The 20,836-nt window shown below is 63.4% G+C and overlaps 1 protein-coding gene across 1 annotated transcript; it reads right to left on the bottom strand.

The window, feature by feature from the left end:
• Positions 1-413: 413 nt before the first annotated feature.
• Positions 414-18,920, bottom strand: CFP (complement factor properdin; the record flags this gene model as incomplete). Its single annotated transcript, XM_068668372.1, is given in 6 exon segments — positions 414-492; positions 3,048-3,139; positions 3,141-3,197; positions 11,546-11,657; positions 16,601-16,798; positions 18,737-18,920. Coding segments are annotated over 6 exon segments (651 nt in total), but the record flags the coding sequence as incomplete, so codon positions are not given.
• Between the last annotated feature and the right edge of the window lie 1,916 nt (positions 18,921-20,836).

Below are 20,836 nucleotides of genomic sequence, written 5' to 3'. Positions count from 1 at the left end.
GATCAATAGAGGGATCAATAGGAGATCGATGGGGACCTATAGGGGGCTCTATAGGGGATCTATAGGGGGGGGGCTGCCCTATAGGGTCCCCATCGGATCCCGCACCTCCCGCAGGCCCCGCCCCGCCCCGCCCCCACTTCCGGCCCCGCCCCCTCCCCTCCCAGGCCCCGCCCCCTCCCCCAGGCCCCGCCCCCTCCCCCCCAGGCCCCGCCCCCCCGGCCCGGCGGAGAAGCGGGGAGGGGGCGGGGCCTGGCGGTGACGTCACCCGAGGCCCCGCCCCCGGCTCTGCAGAGGGAGGGGGCGGGGCGGGTGACGTCACGCGGCGTCACTTCCGGCCACGCCCCCCTCCCCCCTCCCCAAAATAACACTGGGGCCGCGGTGCATGCTGGGTGTTTATTTTGGGGGGGGGGCTGGGGGGGGGGGGAGGTTTTGGGGCGAATTCGGGCGGTTTTGGGTCCGCTGGGGGAGGGGCGGCTCCGGGCGCTCAGTCCTCTGCGGGGGGGGGGGGGAGGGGGAGGGGGGGTCATGGGGGGGGGAGGGGACCCCAGGGGTGCCCCCAGCACCCAAGGGTGCCCCCCCCCCCCCCCAGCACCCATGGGTGCCCCCCGACCCCCCCCATAGCACCCTTGGGTGCCCCCCCCCATCCCCTATAGCACCCTTGGGTGCCCCCCGACCCCCCCCATAGCACCCTTGGGTGCCCCCAAATCCCCCTATAAGGACCCCTGGGTGCCCTCCCCCACCCCCCCCATAGCACCCTTGGGTGCCCCCCCCCATCCCCCATAGCACCCTTGGGTGCCCCCCGACCCCCCCCATAGCACCCTTGGGTGCCCCCAAATCCCCCTATAAGGACCCCTGGGTGCCCTCCCCCACCCCCCCCATAGCACCCTTGGGTGCCCCCCCCCCATCCCCTATAGCACCCTTGGGTGCCCCCCAACCCCCCCAGTCCCCTATGGGAGGACCCCTGGGTGCCCCCCCACATCCCCCATAGCACCCATGGGTGCCCCCCAAACAACCCCAGAGCACCCAAGGTGCCCCCCAACCACCCCCAATCCCCCCCACCCTCCCCCATAGCACCCTTGGGTGCCCCCCAAACCCCTCCCAGGACCCCTGGGTGCCCCCCGACCCCCCCCATAGCACCCTTGTGTGCCCCCCAAACCCCCCCATAGCACCCCTGGGTGCCCCCCACATCTCCCATAGCACCCTTGGGTGCCCCCAACCCCCTCCACCACCCTTGGGTGCCCCCCAACCACCCCCAGAGTACCCAAGGTGCCCCCAATCCCCCCAACCCCCCCCATAACACCCCTGGGTGCCCCCCAACCCCCCCAGCACCCATGGGTGTCCCCAATCCCCCCCATAACACCCCTGGGTGCCCCCCCACACCCCCTATAACACCCCTGGGTGCCCCCCACCCCCCCCATAGCACCCTTGGGTGCCCCAAATCCCCCCCATAACCCCCCCATAGCACCCTTGGGTGCCCCCCCACATCCCCATAGCACCCATGGGTGCCCCCCAACCTCCCCATAGCACCCTTGGGTGCCCCCCAAACCCCTCCCAGGACCCCTGGGTGCCCCCAACCCCCCCCATAGCACCCTTGGGTGTCCCCAATCCCCCCCAGCACCCTTGGGTGCCCCCCCACTTCCCCTATAGCACCCTTGGGTGCCCCCCAACCTCCCCCCCAGCACCCCTGGGTGCTCCCCAGCCCCCCCATAGCACCCATAGGTGCCCCCAGTTCCCCCTATAAGGACCCCTGGGTGCCCCCCAACCCCCCCAAGCCCCCCAGCACCCTTGGGTGCCCCAAATCCCCCCCAACCTCCCCCATAGCACCCTTGGGTGCCCCCCAGCCCCCCCTATAGCACCCCTGGGTGCCCCCCCACATCCCCTATAACACCCTTGGGTGCCCCCATCCCCCCCCCACAATCCCCCATAGCACCCTTGGGTGCCCCCACCCCCCCCAGCACCCTTGGGTGCCCCCCGACCCCCAAAATCCCCTTATCGGAAGACCCCTGGGTGCCCCCCCACATCCCTATAACACCCCTGGGTGCCCCCCACCTCCCCATAGCACCCTTGGGTGCCCCTCAAACCACCCAAGGGTGCCCCAACCCCCCCCAAATCCCCATAACACCCCTGGGTGCCCCCAACCCCCCCCAGCACCCTTGGGTGCCCCCCAAACCACCTAAGGGTGCCCCCAATCCCCCCCAACCTCCCCCATAGCACCCTTGGGTGCCCCCCAACCCCCCCAGCACCCTTGGGTGCCCCCCCAAACCCCTCCCAGCACCCTTGGGTGCCCCCCACACCCCCCCATAGCACCCATGGGTGCCCCCAAATCCCCCCAAAACACCTTTGGGTGCCCCCCTACATCCCCCATAACACCCCTGGGTGCCCCCCACCCCCTCCAGCACCCTTGGGTGCCCCCCAACCACCCCCATAACACCCTTGGGTGCCCCCAATCCCCCCCCACAACCCCCCCATAGCACCCCTGGGTGCCCCCCCCAACCCCCCATAGCACCCTTGGGTGCCATACCCCCACCCAGCACCCTTGGGTGCCCCCAAACCCCACAATCCCCTTATCGGAAGACCCCTGGGTGCCCCCCCACATCCCCTATAGCACCCCTGGGTGCCCCCCCACATCCCCTATAACACCCTTGGGTGCCCCCCAATCCCCCCCAATCCCCTATGGGAAGACCCCTGGGTGCCCCCCCACATCCCCCATAGCACCCATGGGTGCCCCCCCCCCCCCCATAGCACCCCTGGGTGCCCCCCCACATCCCCCATAGCACCCTTGGGTTCCCCCAACCTCCCCCCCAGCACCCCTGGGTGCTCCCCAGCCCCCCCCATAACACCCTTGGGTGCCCCCACCCCCACCCCAGCACCCTTGGGTGCCCCCCAACCCCCCCCAGCACCCATGGGTGCCCCCAGTCCCCCCCAACCTCCCCATAACACCCATGGGTGCCCCCTACATCCCCTATAGCACCCTTGGGTGCCCCCCCAGCACCCCTGGGTGCCCCCCACCCCACCCCCAGCACCCTTGGGTGCCCCCCCCCCCGCACCGTTGTCGGGGGGGCAGGGCCGGACGTTGAGGCAGGGCCGGGTCTCCTGCAGGCGCAGCGCCTCCCCCCCCAGCCGGGCGCAGCGGGCCGCGGCGTCCCCAAAAGGTGACGTTCACCGGGGCCGCCGAGCGCACCGGGGTCACCGTCAGCCTGGGGGGGGGGGTTATGGGGGGTGAGGGGGGGGTGAGGGGACCCCGCGGGGACCCCGCTGACCCCACAGATGGGGCGGAAGCAACAGAGACCCCGCTGACCCCATAGACCCCATAAAGACCCCATAGACCCCATAAAGACCCATAGACCCCATAAAGACCCCATAGACCCCCATTGACCCCATAGACCCCCCAGTGACCCCATAGACCCCCATTGACCCCATAGATCCCCCCTGACCCCATAGACCCCCCTGACCCCATAGAGACCCCACTGACGCCATGGAACCCCAACTGACCCCATGGAACCCCCATTGACCCATAAAGAACCCATTGTACTCATAGAACCCATAGAGCCCCCATTGACCCCCATTGACCCCATAGACCCCCCATTGACCCCATAGACCCACATTGACCCTATACATCCTGTATTGACCCATTGACCCCATAGACCCTCCATTGATCCCATAGACCTCCCATTGACCCTATAGACCCCACTGACCCCATAGACCCCCATTAACCCCATTGACCCCATAGACTCCCATTGACCCCATAGACCTCCCACTGACCCCATAAACTCCCATTGACCCCGTAGACCCTCCCATTGACCCCATAGACCCTCCCATTGACCCCATAGACCCCTCATTAACCCATAGACCCCCACTGACCCCATAGACCCCTATTGACCCCATAGACCCCCATTGACCCCATAGACCCCCACTGAACCTGCAGACCCTTCCATTGACCCCATAGACCCCCATTGACCCCATAGACCTCTCATTGACCCCATAGACCTCCTATTGACCCCATAGACCCCCATTAACCCCACAGACCCTCCCATTGACCCCACAGACCTCCCATTGACCCCATAGACCCCCCATTGACCCCATAGACCCCCACTGACCCCATAGACCCCCATTGACCCCATAGACCCCTCCATTGACCCCATAGACCCCCATTAACCCCATAGACCCTTCCATTGACCCCATAGACCCCCATTGACCCCATAAACACTTCCACTGACCCCATAGACCCCCATTAACCCCATAGACCCTTCCATTGACCCCATAGACCCCCACTGACCCCATAGACACTTCCATTGACCCCATAGACCCCCATTGACCCCATAGACCCCCATTGACCCCATAGACCCCACAGACCTCCATTGACCCCACAGACCTCCCATTGACCCCATAGACCCCCCCGGCCCTATAGATCCCCACTGACCCCATAGACCTCCCATTGACCCCATAGACCCCCACTGACCCATAGACCCCCATTGACCCCATAGACCCTTCCATTGACCCCATAGACCCCCATTGACCCCATAGACCCTTCCATTGACCCCATAGACCCTCCCATTGACCCCATAGACCCCCACTGACCCCACAGACCTCCCATTGACCCCATAGACCTCCCATTGACCCCATAGACTCCTACTGACCCCATAGACCCCCCATTAACCCCATAGACCCTCCCATTGACCCATAGACCCCCATTGACCCCATAGACCCTCCCATTGACCCCATAAACCCCCATTGACCCCATAGACCCCCACTGACCCCATAGACCCTTCCATTGACCCCATAGACCCACATTGACCCTATAGACCCCACATTGACCCCATTGACCCCGCAGACCCTCCCATTGACCCCACAGACCCCACATTGACCCCACAGACCCCCCATTGACCCCATAGACCTCCCATTGACCCCATAGACCCCCCCGACCCTATAGACCCCCCAAAGTGACCCCATAGACCCCCCCGACCCTATAGACCCCCAAAGTGACCCCATAGACCCCCCGGCCCTATATGCCCCACACGTACGGGAAGTCGGGGTAGATGGGCTGGCACTTCCATTGACCCCATAGACCCCACTGACCCCATAGACCTCCCATTGACCCCATAGACTCCCATTGACCCCATAGACCCCACATTGACCCTATAGACCCCTCATTAACCCCATAGACCTCCCATTGACCCCATAGACCCTCCCATTGACCCTATAGACCCCCCATTGACCCCATAGACCCCACATTGACCCCATAGACCCCCATTGACCCATAGACCCTCCCACTGACCCCACAGACCCCTCATTAACCCCACAGACCCCCCATTAACCCATAGACCCCCCATTAACCCCATAGACCCCCATTGACCCCATAGACCTCCATTGACCCCATAGACCCTCCCATTGACCCCACAGACCTCCCATTAACCCCATAGACCCCCACTGACCCCATAGACCCCCATTAACCCCATAGACCCCCACTGACCCCATAGACCCTTCCATTGACCCCATAGACCCTCCCACTGACCCCATAGACCCCCCGACCTATAGATCCCCCAAAGTGACCCCATAGACCCCCCGACCCTATATGCCCCATACGTACGGGAAGGCGGGGTAGATGGGCTGGCACTTCCATTGACCCCATAGACCCCCACTGACCCCATAGACCCCCATTGACCCCATAGACCCTTCCATTGACCCCATAGACCCCCATTGACCCCATAGATCCCACATTGACCCCATAGACCCCCACTGACCCCATAGACCCCACTGACCCCATAGACCCTTTCATTGACCCCATAGACCCCCATTGACCCATAGACCCCCATCGACCCCGTAGACCTTCCATTGACCCCATAGACCCCCATTGACCCCATAGACCCCCATTGACCCCATAGGCCTCCATTGACCCCATAGACCCCACATTGACCCCATAGACCCCCACTGACCCCATAGACCCCCATTGACCCCATAGACCCCCACTGACCCCATAGTCCCCCATTGACCCCATAGACCCTTCCATTGACCCCATGGACCTCCCATTGACCCCATAGACACTTCCATTGACCCCATAGACCCCCATTGACCCCATAGACCCCCACTGACCCCATAGACCCCCATTGACCCCATAGACCCTCCCATTCACCCCACAGACCTCCCATTGACCCCATAGACTCCTACTGACCCCATAGACCCCCCATTAACCCCATAGACCCCCATTGACCCCATAGACCCTCCATTGACCCATAGACCTCCCATTGACCCCATAGACCCTCCCATTGACCCCATAGACCCTTCCATTGACCCCATAGACCCCCACTGACCCCGTAGACCCCCACTGACCCCATAGACCCCACATAGACCCTATAGACCCTCCATTGACCCCATAGACCCCACTGACACCATAGACCCTTCCATTGACCCCATAGACCCCCATTGACTCCATAGACACTTCCATTGACCCCATAGACCCCCATTGACCCCATAGACCCTTCCATTGACCCCATAGACCCCCATTGACCCCATAGACCTCCCACTGACCCCATAGACCCCCATTGACCCCATAGACCTCCATTGACCCCATAGACCTCCATTGACCCATAGACCCTTCCATTGACCCCATAGACCCCGCATTGACCCCATTGACCCCGCATTGACCCATTGACCCAGTAGACCCTATAGATCCCCCAAACTGACCCCATAGACCCCCCGGCCCTATATGCCCCACACGTACGGGAAGTCGGGGTAGATGGGCTGGCACTTCCATTGACCCCATAGACCCCCATTGACCCCATAGACCCCCATTGACCCCATAGACCCTTCCCATTGACCCCATAGACCCCCACTGACCCCATAGACCCCCATTGACCCCATAGACCCCCATTAACCCCATAGACCCTCCCATTGACCACATAGACCCTTCCATTGACCCCATAGACCCCACATTGACCCTATAGACCCCCCGACCCTATAGATCCCCATTGACCCCATAGACCCCCCATTAACCCCACAGACCCCCATTGACCCCACAGACCTCCCATGGACCCCATAGACCCCCATCGACCCCATAGACCCCCATTAACCCATAGACCCCCATTGACCCCATAAACTCCCATTGACCCCACAGACCTCCCATTGACCCCATAGACCCCCCCGGCCCTATAGACCCCCCATTGACCCTATAGACCCCCATTAACCCTATAGACCCTCCCATTCACCCCACAGACCTCCCATTGACCCCATAGACCCCACATTGACCCTATAGACCCCCCGGCCCTATAGATCCCCCAAAGTGACCCCATAGACCCCCCCGGCCCTATAGATCCCCCAAAGTGACCCCATAGACCCCCCCGACCCTATAGATCCCCCAAAGTGACCCCATAGACCCCCCCGGCCCTATAGACCCCCCAAAGTGACCCCATAGACCCCCCCGGCCCTATATGCCCCACACGTACGGGAAGTCGGGGTAGATGGGCTGGCACTTCCATTGACCCCATAGACCCCCACTGACCCCATAGACCCTTCCATTGACCCACAGACCTCCCATTGACCCCATAGACCCCCACTGACCCCATAGATCCCCATTGACCCTATAGACCCTCCCATTCACCCCACAGACCTCCCATTGACCCATAGACCCCCCCGACCCTATAGATCCCCCCCATTGACCCCATAGACCCTTCTATTAATCCTATAGACCCCACATTGACCCCATTGACCCCATAGACCCTTCCATTGACCCTATAGACCCCCCATTGACCCCATAGACCCCCATCGACCCCATAGACCCCCACTGACCCCATAGACCCCCATTGACCCCATAGACCCTTCCATTGACCCCACAGACCTCCATTGACCCCATAGACCCCCCCGACCCTATAGATCCCCAAAGTGACCCCATAGACCCCCATTGACCCCATAGACCCCCATTAACCCCACAGACCCTCCCATTCACCCCACAGACCTCCCATTGTCCCGATAGACCCCCCCGGCCCTATAGATCCCCCAAAGTGACCCCATAGACCCCCCGACCCTATATGCCCCACACGTACGGGAAGTCGGGGTAGATGGGCTGGCACTTCCATTGACCCCATAGACCCCCACTGACCCCATAGACCCCCATTGACCCCATTGACCCTCCCATTGACCCCGTAGACCCCCCATTGACCCTATAGACCCTTCCATTGACCCCATAGACCCCACATTTACCCTATAGACCCCCATTGACCCCATAGACCCCCACTGACCCCATAGACTCCCATTGACCCCATAGACTCCCCATTGACCCCATAGACCTCCACTGACCCCATAGACCCCCATTGACCCCATAGACCCCCACTGACCCCATAGACCCCCATTGACCCCATAGACCCCCACTGACCCCATAGACCCCCATTGACCCCATAGACCCTTCCATTGACCCCATAGACCCCCACTGACCCCATAGACCCTTCCATTGACCCCATAGACCCCCACTGACCCCATAGACCCCCATTGACCCCATAGACCCTTCCAGTGACCCCATAGACCCCCATTGACCCCATAGACCCCCCATTGACCCCATAGACCCCCATTGACCCCACAGACCTCCCATTGACCCCATAGACCTCCCATCGACCCCATAGACACTTCCAGTGACCCCATAGATACTTCCATTGACCCTATAGACCCCCCCGGCCCTATAGATCCCCCAAACTGACCCCATAGACCCCCCCGGCCCTATAGATCCCCCACATTGACCCCATAGACCCCCTCGACCCTATAGACCCCCCAAAGTGACCCCATAGACCCCCCGACCCTATATGCCCCACACGTACGGGAAGTCGGGGTAGATGGGCTGGCACTTCCATTGACCCCATAGACCCCCACTGACCCCATAGACCTCCCATTGACCCCATAGACCTCCCAATAACCCCATAGACCCCCACTGACCCCATAGACCCCCATTGACCCCATAGACCCTCCCATTGACCCCATAGACCCCACATTGACCCCATAGACCCCCCCGACCGTATAGATCCCCCAAAGTGACCCTATAGACCCCCCCGGCCCTATAGATCCCCCAAACTGACCCCATAGACCCTCCCGACCCTATAGACCCCCCACATTGACCCCATAGACCCCCCCGGCCCTATATGCCCCACACGTACGGGAAGTCGGGGTAGATGGGCTGGCACTTCCATTGACCCCATAGACCCCCACTGACCCCATAGACCCCCATTGACCCCATAGACCCCCCTGACCCTATAGATCCCCCACATTGACCCCATAGACGCCCCCGGCCCTATAGACCCCCCCGGCCCTATAGACCCCCCGGCCCTATATGCCCCACACGTACGGGAAGTCGGGGTAGATGGGCTGGCACTTCCATTGACCCCATAGACCCCCATTGACCCCATAGACCCCCCTGACCCTATAGATCCCCCACATTGACCCCATAGACTCCCCCGACCCTATAGACCCCCCAAAGTGACCCCACAGACCTCCCATTGACCCCATAGACCCCCCAAACTGACCCCATAGACCCCTCCGGCCCTATAGATCCCCCAAACTGACCCCATAGACCCCCCGGCCCTATATGCCCCACACGTACAGGAAGGCGGGGTAGATGGGCTGGCACTTCCATTGACCCCATAGACCCCCACTGACCCCATAGACCCCCACTGACCCCATAGACCCTCCCATTGACCCCATAGACCCCCATTGACCCCACAGACCTCCCATTGACCCCATAGACCCCCATTAACCCCATAGACCCCCCATTGACCCCATAGACACTCTCTTTGACCCCATAGACCCCCACTGACCCCATAGACTCCCATTGACCCCATAGACCCCCACTGACCCCATAGACCCCCATTGACCCCATAGACCCCCACTGACCCCATAGACCTCCCATTGACCCTATAGACCCCCATTGACCCCATAGACCGCCATGGACCCCACAGACCCTTCCATTGACCCCATAGACCCCTCCACTGACCCCATAGACCCTCCCATTGACCCTATAGACCCTCCCATTAACCCCATAGACCTCCCATTGACCCCATAGACCCCCCCATTAACCCCATTGACCCCCATTGACCCCATAGATACCCCCTGACCCCATAGAGACCCCACTGACCCCATGGAACCCCCATTGACCCCATAGACCCCCACTGACCCCATAGACCCCCATTGACCCCACAGACCCTTCCATTGACCCCATAGACCCCCATTGACCCCATAGACCTCCCATTGACCCTATAGACCCCACATTGACCCCATAGACCTCCCATTGACCCTATAGACCCCACATTGACCCCATAGACCCCCACTGACCCCATAGACCCTTCCATTGACCCCATAGACCCCCATTGACCCCATAGACCCCCATTGACCCTATAGACCCCCATTGACCCCATAGACCCCCATTGACCCTATAGACCCCCATGGACCCCACAGACCCTTCCATTGACCCCATAGACCCCCCATTAACCCCATAGACCCCCACTGACCCCATAGACCCCACATTGACCCCATAGACCCCCCATTGACCCTATAGACCCCCATTAACCCCATAGACCCTCCCATTCACCCCATAGACCTCCCATTGACCCCATAGACCCCCACTGACCCCATAGACCCCTCATTAACCCCATAGACCTTCCCATTGACCCCATAGACCCCCATTAACCCCATAGACCTCCCATTGACCCCATAGACCCCCACTGACCCCATAGACCCCCATTGACCCCATAGACCCCCCAAAGTGACCCCATAGACCCCCCCGGCCCTATATGCCCCACACGTACGGGAAGTCGGGGTAGATGGGCTGGCACTTCCATTGACCCCATAGACCCCCATTAACCCCATAGACCCCCACTGACCCCATAGACCCTTCCATTGACCCCACAGACCTCCCATTGACCCTATAGACCCCCACTGACCCCATAGACCCCCATTGACCCCATAGACCCCCATTGACCCCATAGACCCCCCAAAGTGACCCCATAGACCCCCCCGGCCCTATATGCCCCACACGTACGGGAAGTCGGGGTAGATGGGCTGGCACTTCCATTGACCCCATAGACCCCCATTAACCCCATAGACCCCCACTGACCCCACAGACCTCCCATTGACCCCATAGACCCTCCCATTGACCCCATAGACCCCCACTGACCCCATAGACCTCCCATTGACCCCCTAGACCTCCCATTGACCCCATAGACTCCTACTGACCCCATAGACCCCCACTGACCCCATAGACACTCTCATTGACCCCACTGACCTCTCATTGACCCCATAGACCCCCATGGACCCCATAGACCCCCATTAACCCCATAGACCCCCATTGACCCCATAGACCCCCATTGACCCCATAGACCCTCCCATTGACCCCATAGACCCCCACTGACCCCATAGACCTCCCATTGACCCCATAGACCCCACAGACCTCCATTGACCCCATAGACACTCTCTTTGACCCCATAGACCCCCCCGACCCTATAGATCCCCCAAAGTGACCCCATAGACCCCCCCGACCCCATAGACCCCCCGGCCCTATATGCCCCACACGTACGGGAAGTCGGGGTAGATGGGCTGGCACTCGCGCACGCGGCTTCGTGTGGGGCTGGCCCCACAGGGGGGGTGGCAGAGCCCCCAGGGGCTCCAGTCCGACCAGTTCCCTGGGACTGGGAGAGGGGGCGCCTCACCCCACAGCCCCGCCGCTATAGGGCCGGGGGGGGGCCTGTGGGGTCAGGGGGTGCCTATGGGGCTGGGAGGGTGTCTATGGGGCCAGGGGGTGCCTATGGGGCTGGGAGGGTGCTTATAGGGCCAGGGGGTGCCTATAGGGCTGGTAGGGTGCTTATAGGGCAGGGGGGTACCTATGGGGCTGGGAGGGTGCTTATGGGGCTGGGAGGGTGCTTATGGGGCAGGGGGGTGCCTATGGGGCCAGGGGGTGCTTATGGGGCTGGGGGGTGCTTATGGGGCTGGAAGGGTGCCTATAGGGTCAGGGGCTGCTTATGGGGCTGGGAGGGTGTCTATGGGGCCAGGGGGTGCCTATGGGGCTGGGAGGGTGCTTATAGGGCTGGGGGGTGTCTATGGGGCTGGGAGGGTGCTTATAGGGCAGGGGGGTGTCTATGGGGCTGGGAGGGTGCTTATAGGGCAGGGGGGTGCCTATGGGGCTGGGAGGGTGCTTATAGGGCTGGGGGGTGTCTATGGGGCTGGGAGGGTGCTTATGGGGCTGGGAAAGTGCCTATGGGGCCAGGGGGTGAATATGGGGCTGGGAGGGCGCTTATAGGGCAGGGGGGTGCTTATGGGGCCGGAGTTGTGTCTATGGGGCTGGGAGTGTGCCTATGGGGCTGAGAAGGTGCTTATGGGGCTGGGAAAGTGCCTATGGGGCCAGGGGGTGCCTATGGGGCCAGGGTGTGTCTATGGGGCTGGGATGGTGCTTATGGGGCTGGGGGGTGCCTATGGGGCCGGGGTTGTGCCTATGGGGCTGGGAGGGTGCTTATAGGGCAGGGGGGTGTCTATGGGGCTGAGACGATGCTTATGGGACTGGGGGGTGCCTATGGGGCTGAGAAGGTGCTTATGGGGCTGGGGGGTACCTATGGGGCTGGGAGGGTGTCTATGGGGCTGGGAGGGTGCTTATGGGGCTGGGAGTGTGCCTATGGGGCTGGGAAGGTGTCTATGGGGTCAGGGGGTGCCTATGGGGCTGGGAGGGTGTCTATGGGGCTGGGGGGTGCCTATGGGCCTGGGAGGGTGCTTATAGGGCTGGGGGGTGCCTATGGGGCCGGGGTTGTGCCTATGGGGCTGGGAAAGTGCCTATGGGGTTGGGAGGGTGCTTATAGGGCAGGGGGGTGTCTATGGGGCTGGGAAGGTGCCTATGGGGTTGGGAGGGTGCCTATGGGGCTGGGAGGGTGCCTATGGGGCAGGGGGGTGCCTATGGGGTTGGGAGGGTGTCTATGGGGCTGGGGGGTGCCTATGGGGTGGGGTGGTGCCTATGGGGCCGGGGTTGTGCCTATAGGGCTGGGAGGGTGCTTATGGGGCTGGGAGGGTGCTTATAGGGCAGGGGGGTGTCTATGGGGCTGGGAGGGTGCCTATGGGGCTGGGAGGGTGCTTATGGGGCTGGGAAGGTGCCTATGGGGCAGGGTGGTGCCTATGGGGCTGGGAGGGTGCTTATGGGGCTGGGAGGGTGCTTATAGGGCCAGGGGGGTGCCTATGGGGTCAGGGGGTGCCTATGGGGCCGGGGTTGTGTCTATGGGGTTGGGAGGGTGCTTATGGGGCTGGGTGGGTGCTTATAGGGCAAGGGGGTGCTTATGGGGCTGGAAAGGTGCCTATGGGGCTGGGAGGGTGCTTATGGGGCTGGGAGGGTGCTTATAGGGCAGGGGGGTGTCTATGGGGCTGGGAGGGTGCTTATAGGGCAGGGGGGTGTCTATAGGGCCGGGGGTGTCTATGGGGCCAGGGGGTGCCTATGGGGCCAGGGGTTGCCTATGGGGCTGGGAGGGTGTCTATGGGGTCAGGGGGTGCCTATAGGGCCAGGGAGTGCCTATGGGGCCAGGGGGTGCCTATGGGGTCAGGGGGTGCCTATGGGGCTGGGAAGGTGCCTATGGGGCCAGGGGGTGCCTATAGGGCTGGGAGGGTGCCTATGGGGTTGGGAAGGTGCCTATGGGGCTGGGAGGGTGCTTATAGGGCAGGGGGGTGCTTATGGGGCCGGAGTTGTGTCTATGGGGCTGGGGGGTTCCTATGGGGCTGGGAGGGTGCTTATAGGGCAGGGGGGTGCCTATGGGGCTGGGAAGGTGCTTATGGGGCTGGGAAAGTTCCTATGGGGCTGGGAGGGTGCTTATAGGGCAGGGGGGGTGCCTATGGGGTTGTGAGGGTGCTTATGGGGCTGGGGGGTGCCTATAGGGCTGGGGGGTGTCTATGGGGCTGGGAGGGTGCCTATGGGGCGGGGTGGTGCTTATGGGGCTGGGAGGGTGCCTATGGGGTCAGGGGGTGCCTATAGGGCCTAGGGGACAGTGTCAGGCTATGGGTCCCCGTGGGTCACTATGGGGCGGCTATAGGGCAGCCATGGGGGGCTATGGGGCAGCTATGGGGCAGCTGTAGAGCTCTATGGGGCAGCCGTAGGGGGCTATAGGGGAGAACAGGTGGCTATAGGGTGCTGTAGGGCCGGTGTAGGGCTCTATGGGGCAGTCAGAGGGGGGCTGGGGTTCTATGGGGTTATATAGGGTGCTATAGGGCAGCTATGGGATGCTATAGGGCAGCTAGAGGGTTCTGTAGGGCCACTGGAAGGTTCCTCAGGGCTCTGTGGGGTGCTATAGGGCAGTTATAGCATCCTATAGGGCAGCTACGGGGTGCTATAGGGCAGCTGTAGGGCAGCTATGGGGCAGCTATGAGATGCTATAGGGCAGCTGTGGGGTTGCTATAGGGCAGCTATGGGGCGCCATAGGGCAGCTATGGGGCAGTTATAAGGCAGCTATGGGACAGCTATAGGGCAGCTGTGGGGCTGCTATGGGGCGCCATAGGGCAGTTATGGGGCAGCTATAGGGCAGCTATGGGGCAGCTGTGGGGCAGCTATAGGGCAGCTATGGGGCAGCTATGGGGCAGCTGTGGGGCAGCTGTGGGGCAGCTATAGGGCAGCTATGGGGCAGCTATGCGGCTGTTATAAGGGAAGCTATGGGGTGCCATAGGGCAACTATAGGGCAGCTATGGGGCACTATAGGGCAGCTATGGGGCAGCCATGGGGCAGTTATAGGGCAGCTATGGGGCAGCTATGGGGCTGCTATGGGGCAGCTGTGGGGCAGCTATAGGGCAGCTATGGGGCAGCTATGGGACTGCTATGGGGCAGCTATAGGGCAGCTGTGGGGTTGCTATAGGGCTGCTATGGGGCGTTATAGGGCAGCTATAGGGCAGCTGTGGGGTGCTATAGGGCAGCTATAGGGCAGCTGTGGGGCAGCTATAGGGCAGCGGTGGGGCTGCTATAAGGGAAGCTATGGGGTGCCATAGGGCAACTATAGGGCAGCTATGGGTTGCCATAGGGCAACTATAGGGCAGCTATGGGGCAGCTATAGGGCAGCTATGGGGCACCATAGGGCAGCTATAGAGCAGCTGTGGGGCAACTATAGGGGAAGCTATGGGGCAGCTATGGGGCAGCTATAGGGCAGCTATAGGGCAGCTATGGGGCACTATAGGGCAGCTATGGGGCAGCTATAAGGGAAGCTATGGGGTTGCTATAGGGCAGCTATGGGGCGCCATAGGGCAGCTATAGGGCAGCTATGGGACTGCTATGGGGTGCCATAGGGCAGCTGTGGGGCAGCTATGGGACTGCTATGGGGCAGCTATAGGGCAGCTGTGGGGCAGCTGTGGGGCAGCTATGGGGCAGCTATAGGGCAGCTGTGGGGCTGCTATAAGGGAAGCTATGGGGCACCATAGGGCAGCTATAGGGCAGCTATGGGGCAGCTATGGGGTTGCTATAGGGCAGCTATGGGGTGCCATAGGGCAGCTATTGGGCAGCTATGGGGGAGCTATGGGGCAGCTGTGGGGCAGCTGTAGGGCAGCTGTGGGGTGCTATAGGGCAGCTGTGGGGCAGCTATGAGACTGCTATGGGGCAGCTATAGGGCAGCTATGGGTCACTATAGGGCAGCTATGGGGCACCTATGGGGCAGCTATGGGATGCTATAGGGCAGCTATGGGGCAGCTATGGGGCAGCTATGGGGCAACTATAGGGCAGCTATGGGGCAGCTGTGGGGCAGCTATGGGGCGCCATAGGGCAGCTATAGGGCAGCTGTGGGGCAGCTATGGGGCACTATAGGGCAGCTGTGGGGCAGCTATGGGGCAGCTATGGGGCAGCTATGGGGCAGCTATGGGGCACTATAGGGCAGCTATAGTGTGCTATAGAGCAGCTATGGGGCGCAATAGAGCAGCTATGGTGCAGCTATGGGGCAGCTATAGGGCAGCTGTGGGGCTGCTATAAGGGAAGCTATGGGGCACCATAGGGCAGCTATAGGGCAGCTGTGGGGCAGCTATGGGACTGCTATGGGGCAGCTATAGGGCAGCTATGGGGTGCTATGGGGCAGCTATGGGGCAGCTGTGGGGCAGCTATGGGGTAGCTATGGGGCAGCTATGGGGTGCCATAGGGTGGCTATAGGGCTGCTATAGGGCAGCTATAGAGCAGCTATGGGGCCGCTATGGGGCAGCTGTGGGGCAGCTGTGGGGCAGCTATAGGGCAGCTATAGGGCAGCTATAGGGCAGCTGTAGGGCAGCTATGGGGCAGCTATGGGGCAGCTGTGGGGCAGCTGTGGGGCAGCTGTGGGGCAACTATGGGGCATCTATAGGGCAGCTATAGGGCAGCTGTGGGGTGCTATAGGGCAGCTATGGGGCAGCTATGGGGCACTATAGGGCAGCTATAGGGCAGCTATAGGGCAACTATAGGGCAGCTATGGGGCAGCTGTGGGGCAACTATAGGGGAAGCTATGGGGCAGCTATGGGTCGCTATAGGGCAGCTATGGGGCAGCTATGGGGCCGCTATGGGGCACCATAGGGCAGCTATAGGGCAGTTATGGGACACTCTAGGACAGCTATGGGACTGCTATGGGGCAGCTATGGGGCCGCTATGGGGCAGCCGTGGGGCACTCACGGAAGCAGTTGTGCATGTAGTAGCAGGCGCGCGTCTGGATGGTGCCGCCCTCCGTGGGGCAGGGGGCGCCCCCCGGCTCCCGCCCCACACATTCCCGGGTCCGTTTCTGGTAGCCCACGTCGGACTCGCAGCGCAGGAGGCTCAGCACCGGCTTCTCGCACGGGCTCCATGGGGCCCACGGCCCCCAGTGCGCCACGGCTGGGGGGGGACGCGGGGTCAGGGGGGGGCATACGACCCCGTCTGACCCACACTTGGGGGGCTGGGGGTCAAGGGATGAGCCCTACAACTTCATCTGACCCACACTTGTGGGGCTGGGGGTCAAGGGGTGGGACCCACACCCTCCTGTGACCCACATTTGGGGGGTTAGGGGTGAGGGGTGGGCCCTGTCTGACCCACACTTGGGGGGCTGGGGGTGCCCCACACCCTCCTGTGACCCACACTTGGGGGGACACGGGGTCGGGGGGGGCCCTACAACCCGTCTGACCCACACTTGGGGGGCTGGGGGTCAAGGGGTGGGACCCACACCCTCCTGTGACCCACACTTGGGGGGCTGGGGGGGAACTGTGGGCCCCATCTGACCCATACTTGGGGGGCTGGGGGTCAAGGGGTGGGCCCTACACCCTCCTGTGACCCACACTTGTGGGGCTGGGGGTCAGTGGGGGGCCCCACACCCTCCTGTGACCCACATTTGGGGGGTTAGGGGTGAGGGGTGGGCCCTGTCTGACCCACACTTGGGGGGCTGGGGGTCAAGGGATCGGCCCTACAACTTTGTCTGCCCCACACTTGGGGGGCTGGGGGTCAAGGGATGGGCCCTACAACCCCATCTGCCCCACACTTGGGGGTCTGGGGGTCAAGGGGTGGGCCCTACGACCCTGTCTGACCCACACTTGTGGGGCTGGGGGTCGGTGGGGGGTCCCACACCTTCCTGTGACCCACATTTGGGGGGTTAGGGGTGAGGGGTGGGCCCTACAACTTCATCTGACCCACACTTGTGGGGCTGGAGGTGAACTGTGGGACCCACACCCTCCTGTGACCCACACTTGGGGGGCTGGGGGTCAAGGGATGGGCCCTACAACTTCATCTGCCCCACACTTGGGGGGCTGGGGGTGAAGGGGTGGGCCCTACAACTTCATCTGCCCCACACTTGGGGGGCTGAGGGTCAAGGGGTGGGCCCTACAACCCCTTCTGACCCACACTTGGGGGGCTGGGGGTCAAGGGGTGGGCCCTACAATTCCGTCTGCCCCACATCTTGGGGGGCTGGGGGTGAATTGTGGGACCCATGGTGCCTGTGACCCACACTTGGGGGGCTGGAGGTGAGGGATGGGCCCCATCTGACCCACACTTGGGGGTCTGGGGGTGCCCCACACCCTCCTGTGACCCACACTTGGGGGGCTGGGGTGAAGGGGTGGGACCCACACCCTCCTGTGACCCACACTTGGGGGGCTGGGGGTCGGGGGGGGGACACTGACCCCGTCTGACCCACACTTGTGGGGCTGGGGTCAAGGGGTGGGACCCACAACCTTCTGTGACCCACACTTGGGGGGCTGGGGGTGAATTGTGGGACCCATGGTGCCTGTGACCCACACTTGGGGGGCTGGGGTCAAGGGATGGGCCCTACAACTTCATCTGACCCACACTTGGGGGGCTGGGGGGAAACTGTGGGCCCCATCTGACCCACACTTGTGGGGCTGGGGGTCAAGGGGTGGGTCCCACACCCTCCTGTGACCCACACTTGGGGGGCTGAGGGGGAACTGTGGGCCCCATCTGACCCACACTTGGGGGGCTGGGGGTCAAGGGATGGGCCCCACGGCCCCCTGTGCCCCACACTTGTGGGTCTGGGCCTCCCCCCCCCCCCCTCCACCCCTAGCCCCCCCATTCCCCCCCCTTTCCCCCCCCCATTTCCCCCCTGCCCCACACTTGGGGGTCAGCGCCAGCCCCACAGCGCCCCCTAAGCCCCTCCCACCCCCCTAAGCCCCGCCCCTTCCCCTTTAAGCCCCTCCCACCTCCCCTAAGCCCCTCCCACCCCCTTAAGCCCCGCCCACCCCCTTAAGCCCCGCCCCTTTAAGCCCCTTCCCCTTAAACCCCGCCCCTTCCGCTTTAAGCCCCGCCCCTTCCGGTTTAGGCCCCGCCCCTCACCGGGACACGCCCCCCGGGGCCCGCAGGGCGCCCTCCTGGTGGCGTTGCCGGGCAACCGCGGCCGCCATGTTGGGGGGGCGGGGCCTCGCAGGCGCGCCGCAGCGTGACCACGCCCAGCCCGCACGTCACCGCGCACGGCGTCAGCGCTGACCACGCCCCCCACGCGCCGTCCACTGAGGGGAGAGGAAGGAGGTCACGTGAGGAGGGGAGGGGGCGGGGCGCCGAGGTCACGTGGGGGTCTCTAAGGGAATCGGTGCGGCGCGGCGCCGATTTGGGTCCCCCCCGGAAACCGGACCCGGGTTTTGGGTTCCCCCCCAATTTGGTCCCCCCCCATGGGTGTCCTCCCCAAAAGGGTCCCCCCGGAAACTTGAGCCGGGTTTTTGGGTTCCCCCCCCCATTTGGTTCCCCCCCCATTGGTGTCCCCCCAAAAGGGTCCCCCCGGAAACTGTGTCCCCGCTTTTAGGTTCCGCCCCCCCCCCCCATTGGTATCCATTGGTGTCCCCCCCATTTGGTTCCCCCCGGAAACCCAACCCGGGTGTTTGGGTTCCGCCCCCCCCCCTTTGGTCCCCCCCCCCATTGGTGTCCCCCCCCCAAAAGGGTCCCCCCGGAAACAAGACCCGGGTGTTTGGGTTCCGCCCCCCCAATTTGGTTCCCCCCCCCATTGGTGTCCCCCCCAAATGGGTCCCCCCGGAAACTGGGTCCCCGCTTTTAGGTTCCCCCCCCCAGGTCCCTCACCCCAAAGGGGTCCCCCCGGAAACCGGACCCGGGTTTTTGGGTTCTGCCCCCCCCCCCATTTGGTTCCCCCCCCCGATTGGTACCCATTGTGTCCCCCCCCCCAATAGGGTCCCCCCGGAAACTGTGTCCCCGCTTTTAGGTTCCCCCCCCACCGGTCCCTCACCCCAAAAGGGTCCCCCGGAAACGGGACCCGGGGGTTTGGGTTCCGCCCCCCCCCATTTGGTTCCCCCCCCATGGGTGTCCCCCCCCAAATGGGTTTCCCCCGGAAACCGGACCCGGGTGTTTGGGTTCCGACCCCCCCCATTTGGTCCCCCCCCCCCCCCAATGGTGTCCCCCCCAAAAGAGTCCCCCCGGAAACTGTGTCCCCGCTTTTAGGTCCCCCCCCCCACCAGTCCCTCACCCCAAAAGGGTCCCTCCGGAAACGGGACCCGGGTCTTTGGGTTCCACCCTCCCCCAGTTGGTTCCCCCCCCCCATTGGTGTCCCCCCCAAATGGGTCCCCCCGGAAACTGTGTTCCCCCCCCCCCCCTTTTGGTTCCCACCCCATTGCCCCCCCCCATTTTGTGTCCCCCCAGGAACCGAGTCCCCAATTTTGCTCCCCCCCCCCCCATGTCCCCCCCATTTTTGGTCCCCCCGTGAACCGCATCCCCCAATTTTGGTTCCGCCCCCCCCACTTTTGGTTCCCCCCCCATTTTGGTCCCCCCATCTCCCCCCCCCCGTGTCCGCCCCCCATTTTGGTTCCCCCCACCCCATGTCCCCCCCCATTTTTGGTCCCCCCGGGAACTGCATCCCCCACTTTAGTTCCGCCCCCCCCACTTTTGGTTTCCCCCCCCATTTTTCCCCCCCCCGTGTCCACCCCCCAATTTTGGTTCCCCCATCCCCCCCCCCCCCCTTTATTTCTGCCCCCCCCTCACCGGGCAGGGGGCAGCCCGGGGCAGGGCTGGGTGTCGGTGGCGGGGCCCCCGCAGGGTCTCCCGGGGGGTTTTGTTGATGGGGGGGGGGCGTCACAGCGCCGGCTGCGGCTGCGGGTGGGGCCCGGCCCCGCCCCCCGGCAGGAGCCCCCGCACGCCCCCCACGGCCCCCAAGGACCCCAGGCCCCGTGCACTGGGGGGGGGGGGGGCGGAAGGGGCGGGGTCAGAGCCTGGACACGCCCCCCCCACCCCCCCTCCCCCCCTCCTTCCTGATGTCCCCCCCCTCCCACCCCCCCAGACCCTCTCCCCAAATTCCCCCTCCCGCCCTCCTGCCCCCCCCGAATCCCCCCACCTCCCTCCCCAACCCCCCCCCACTGCAAGACCCCCACCCCCCACCCCCCCTCCCCAAATTCCCCTCCCCCCCCTCCCCTTTGACCCCCTCCCCCTTCCTCCCCC

The sequence above is a fragment of the Anas acuta genome, unplaced genomic scaffold, assembly GCF_963932015.1.
Source record: "Anas acuta unplaced genomic scaffold, bAnaAcu1.1 SCAFFOLD_324, whole genome shotgun sequence".
Classification (NCBI taxonomy): Eukaryota; Metazoa; Chordata; class Aves; order Anseriformes; family Anatidae; genus Anas; species Anas acuta.
The sequence above is the reverse complement of the archived record's forward strand: the minus strand, read 5'-3'. Positions and strand labels throughout refer to the sequence as shown.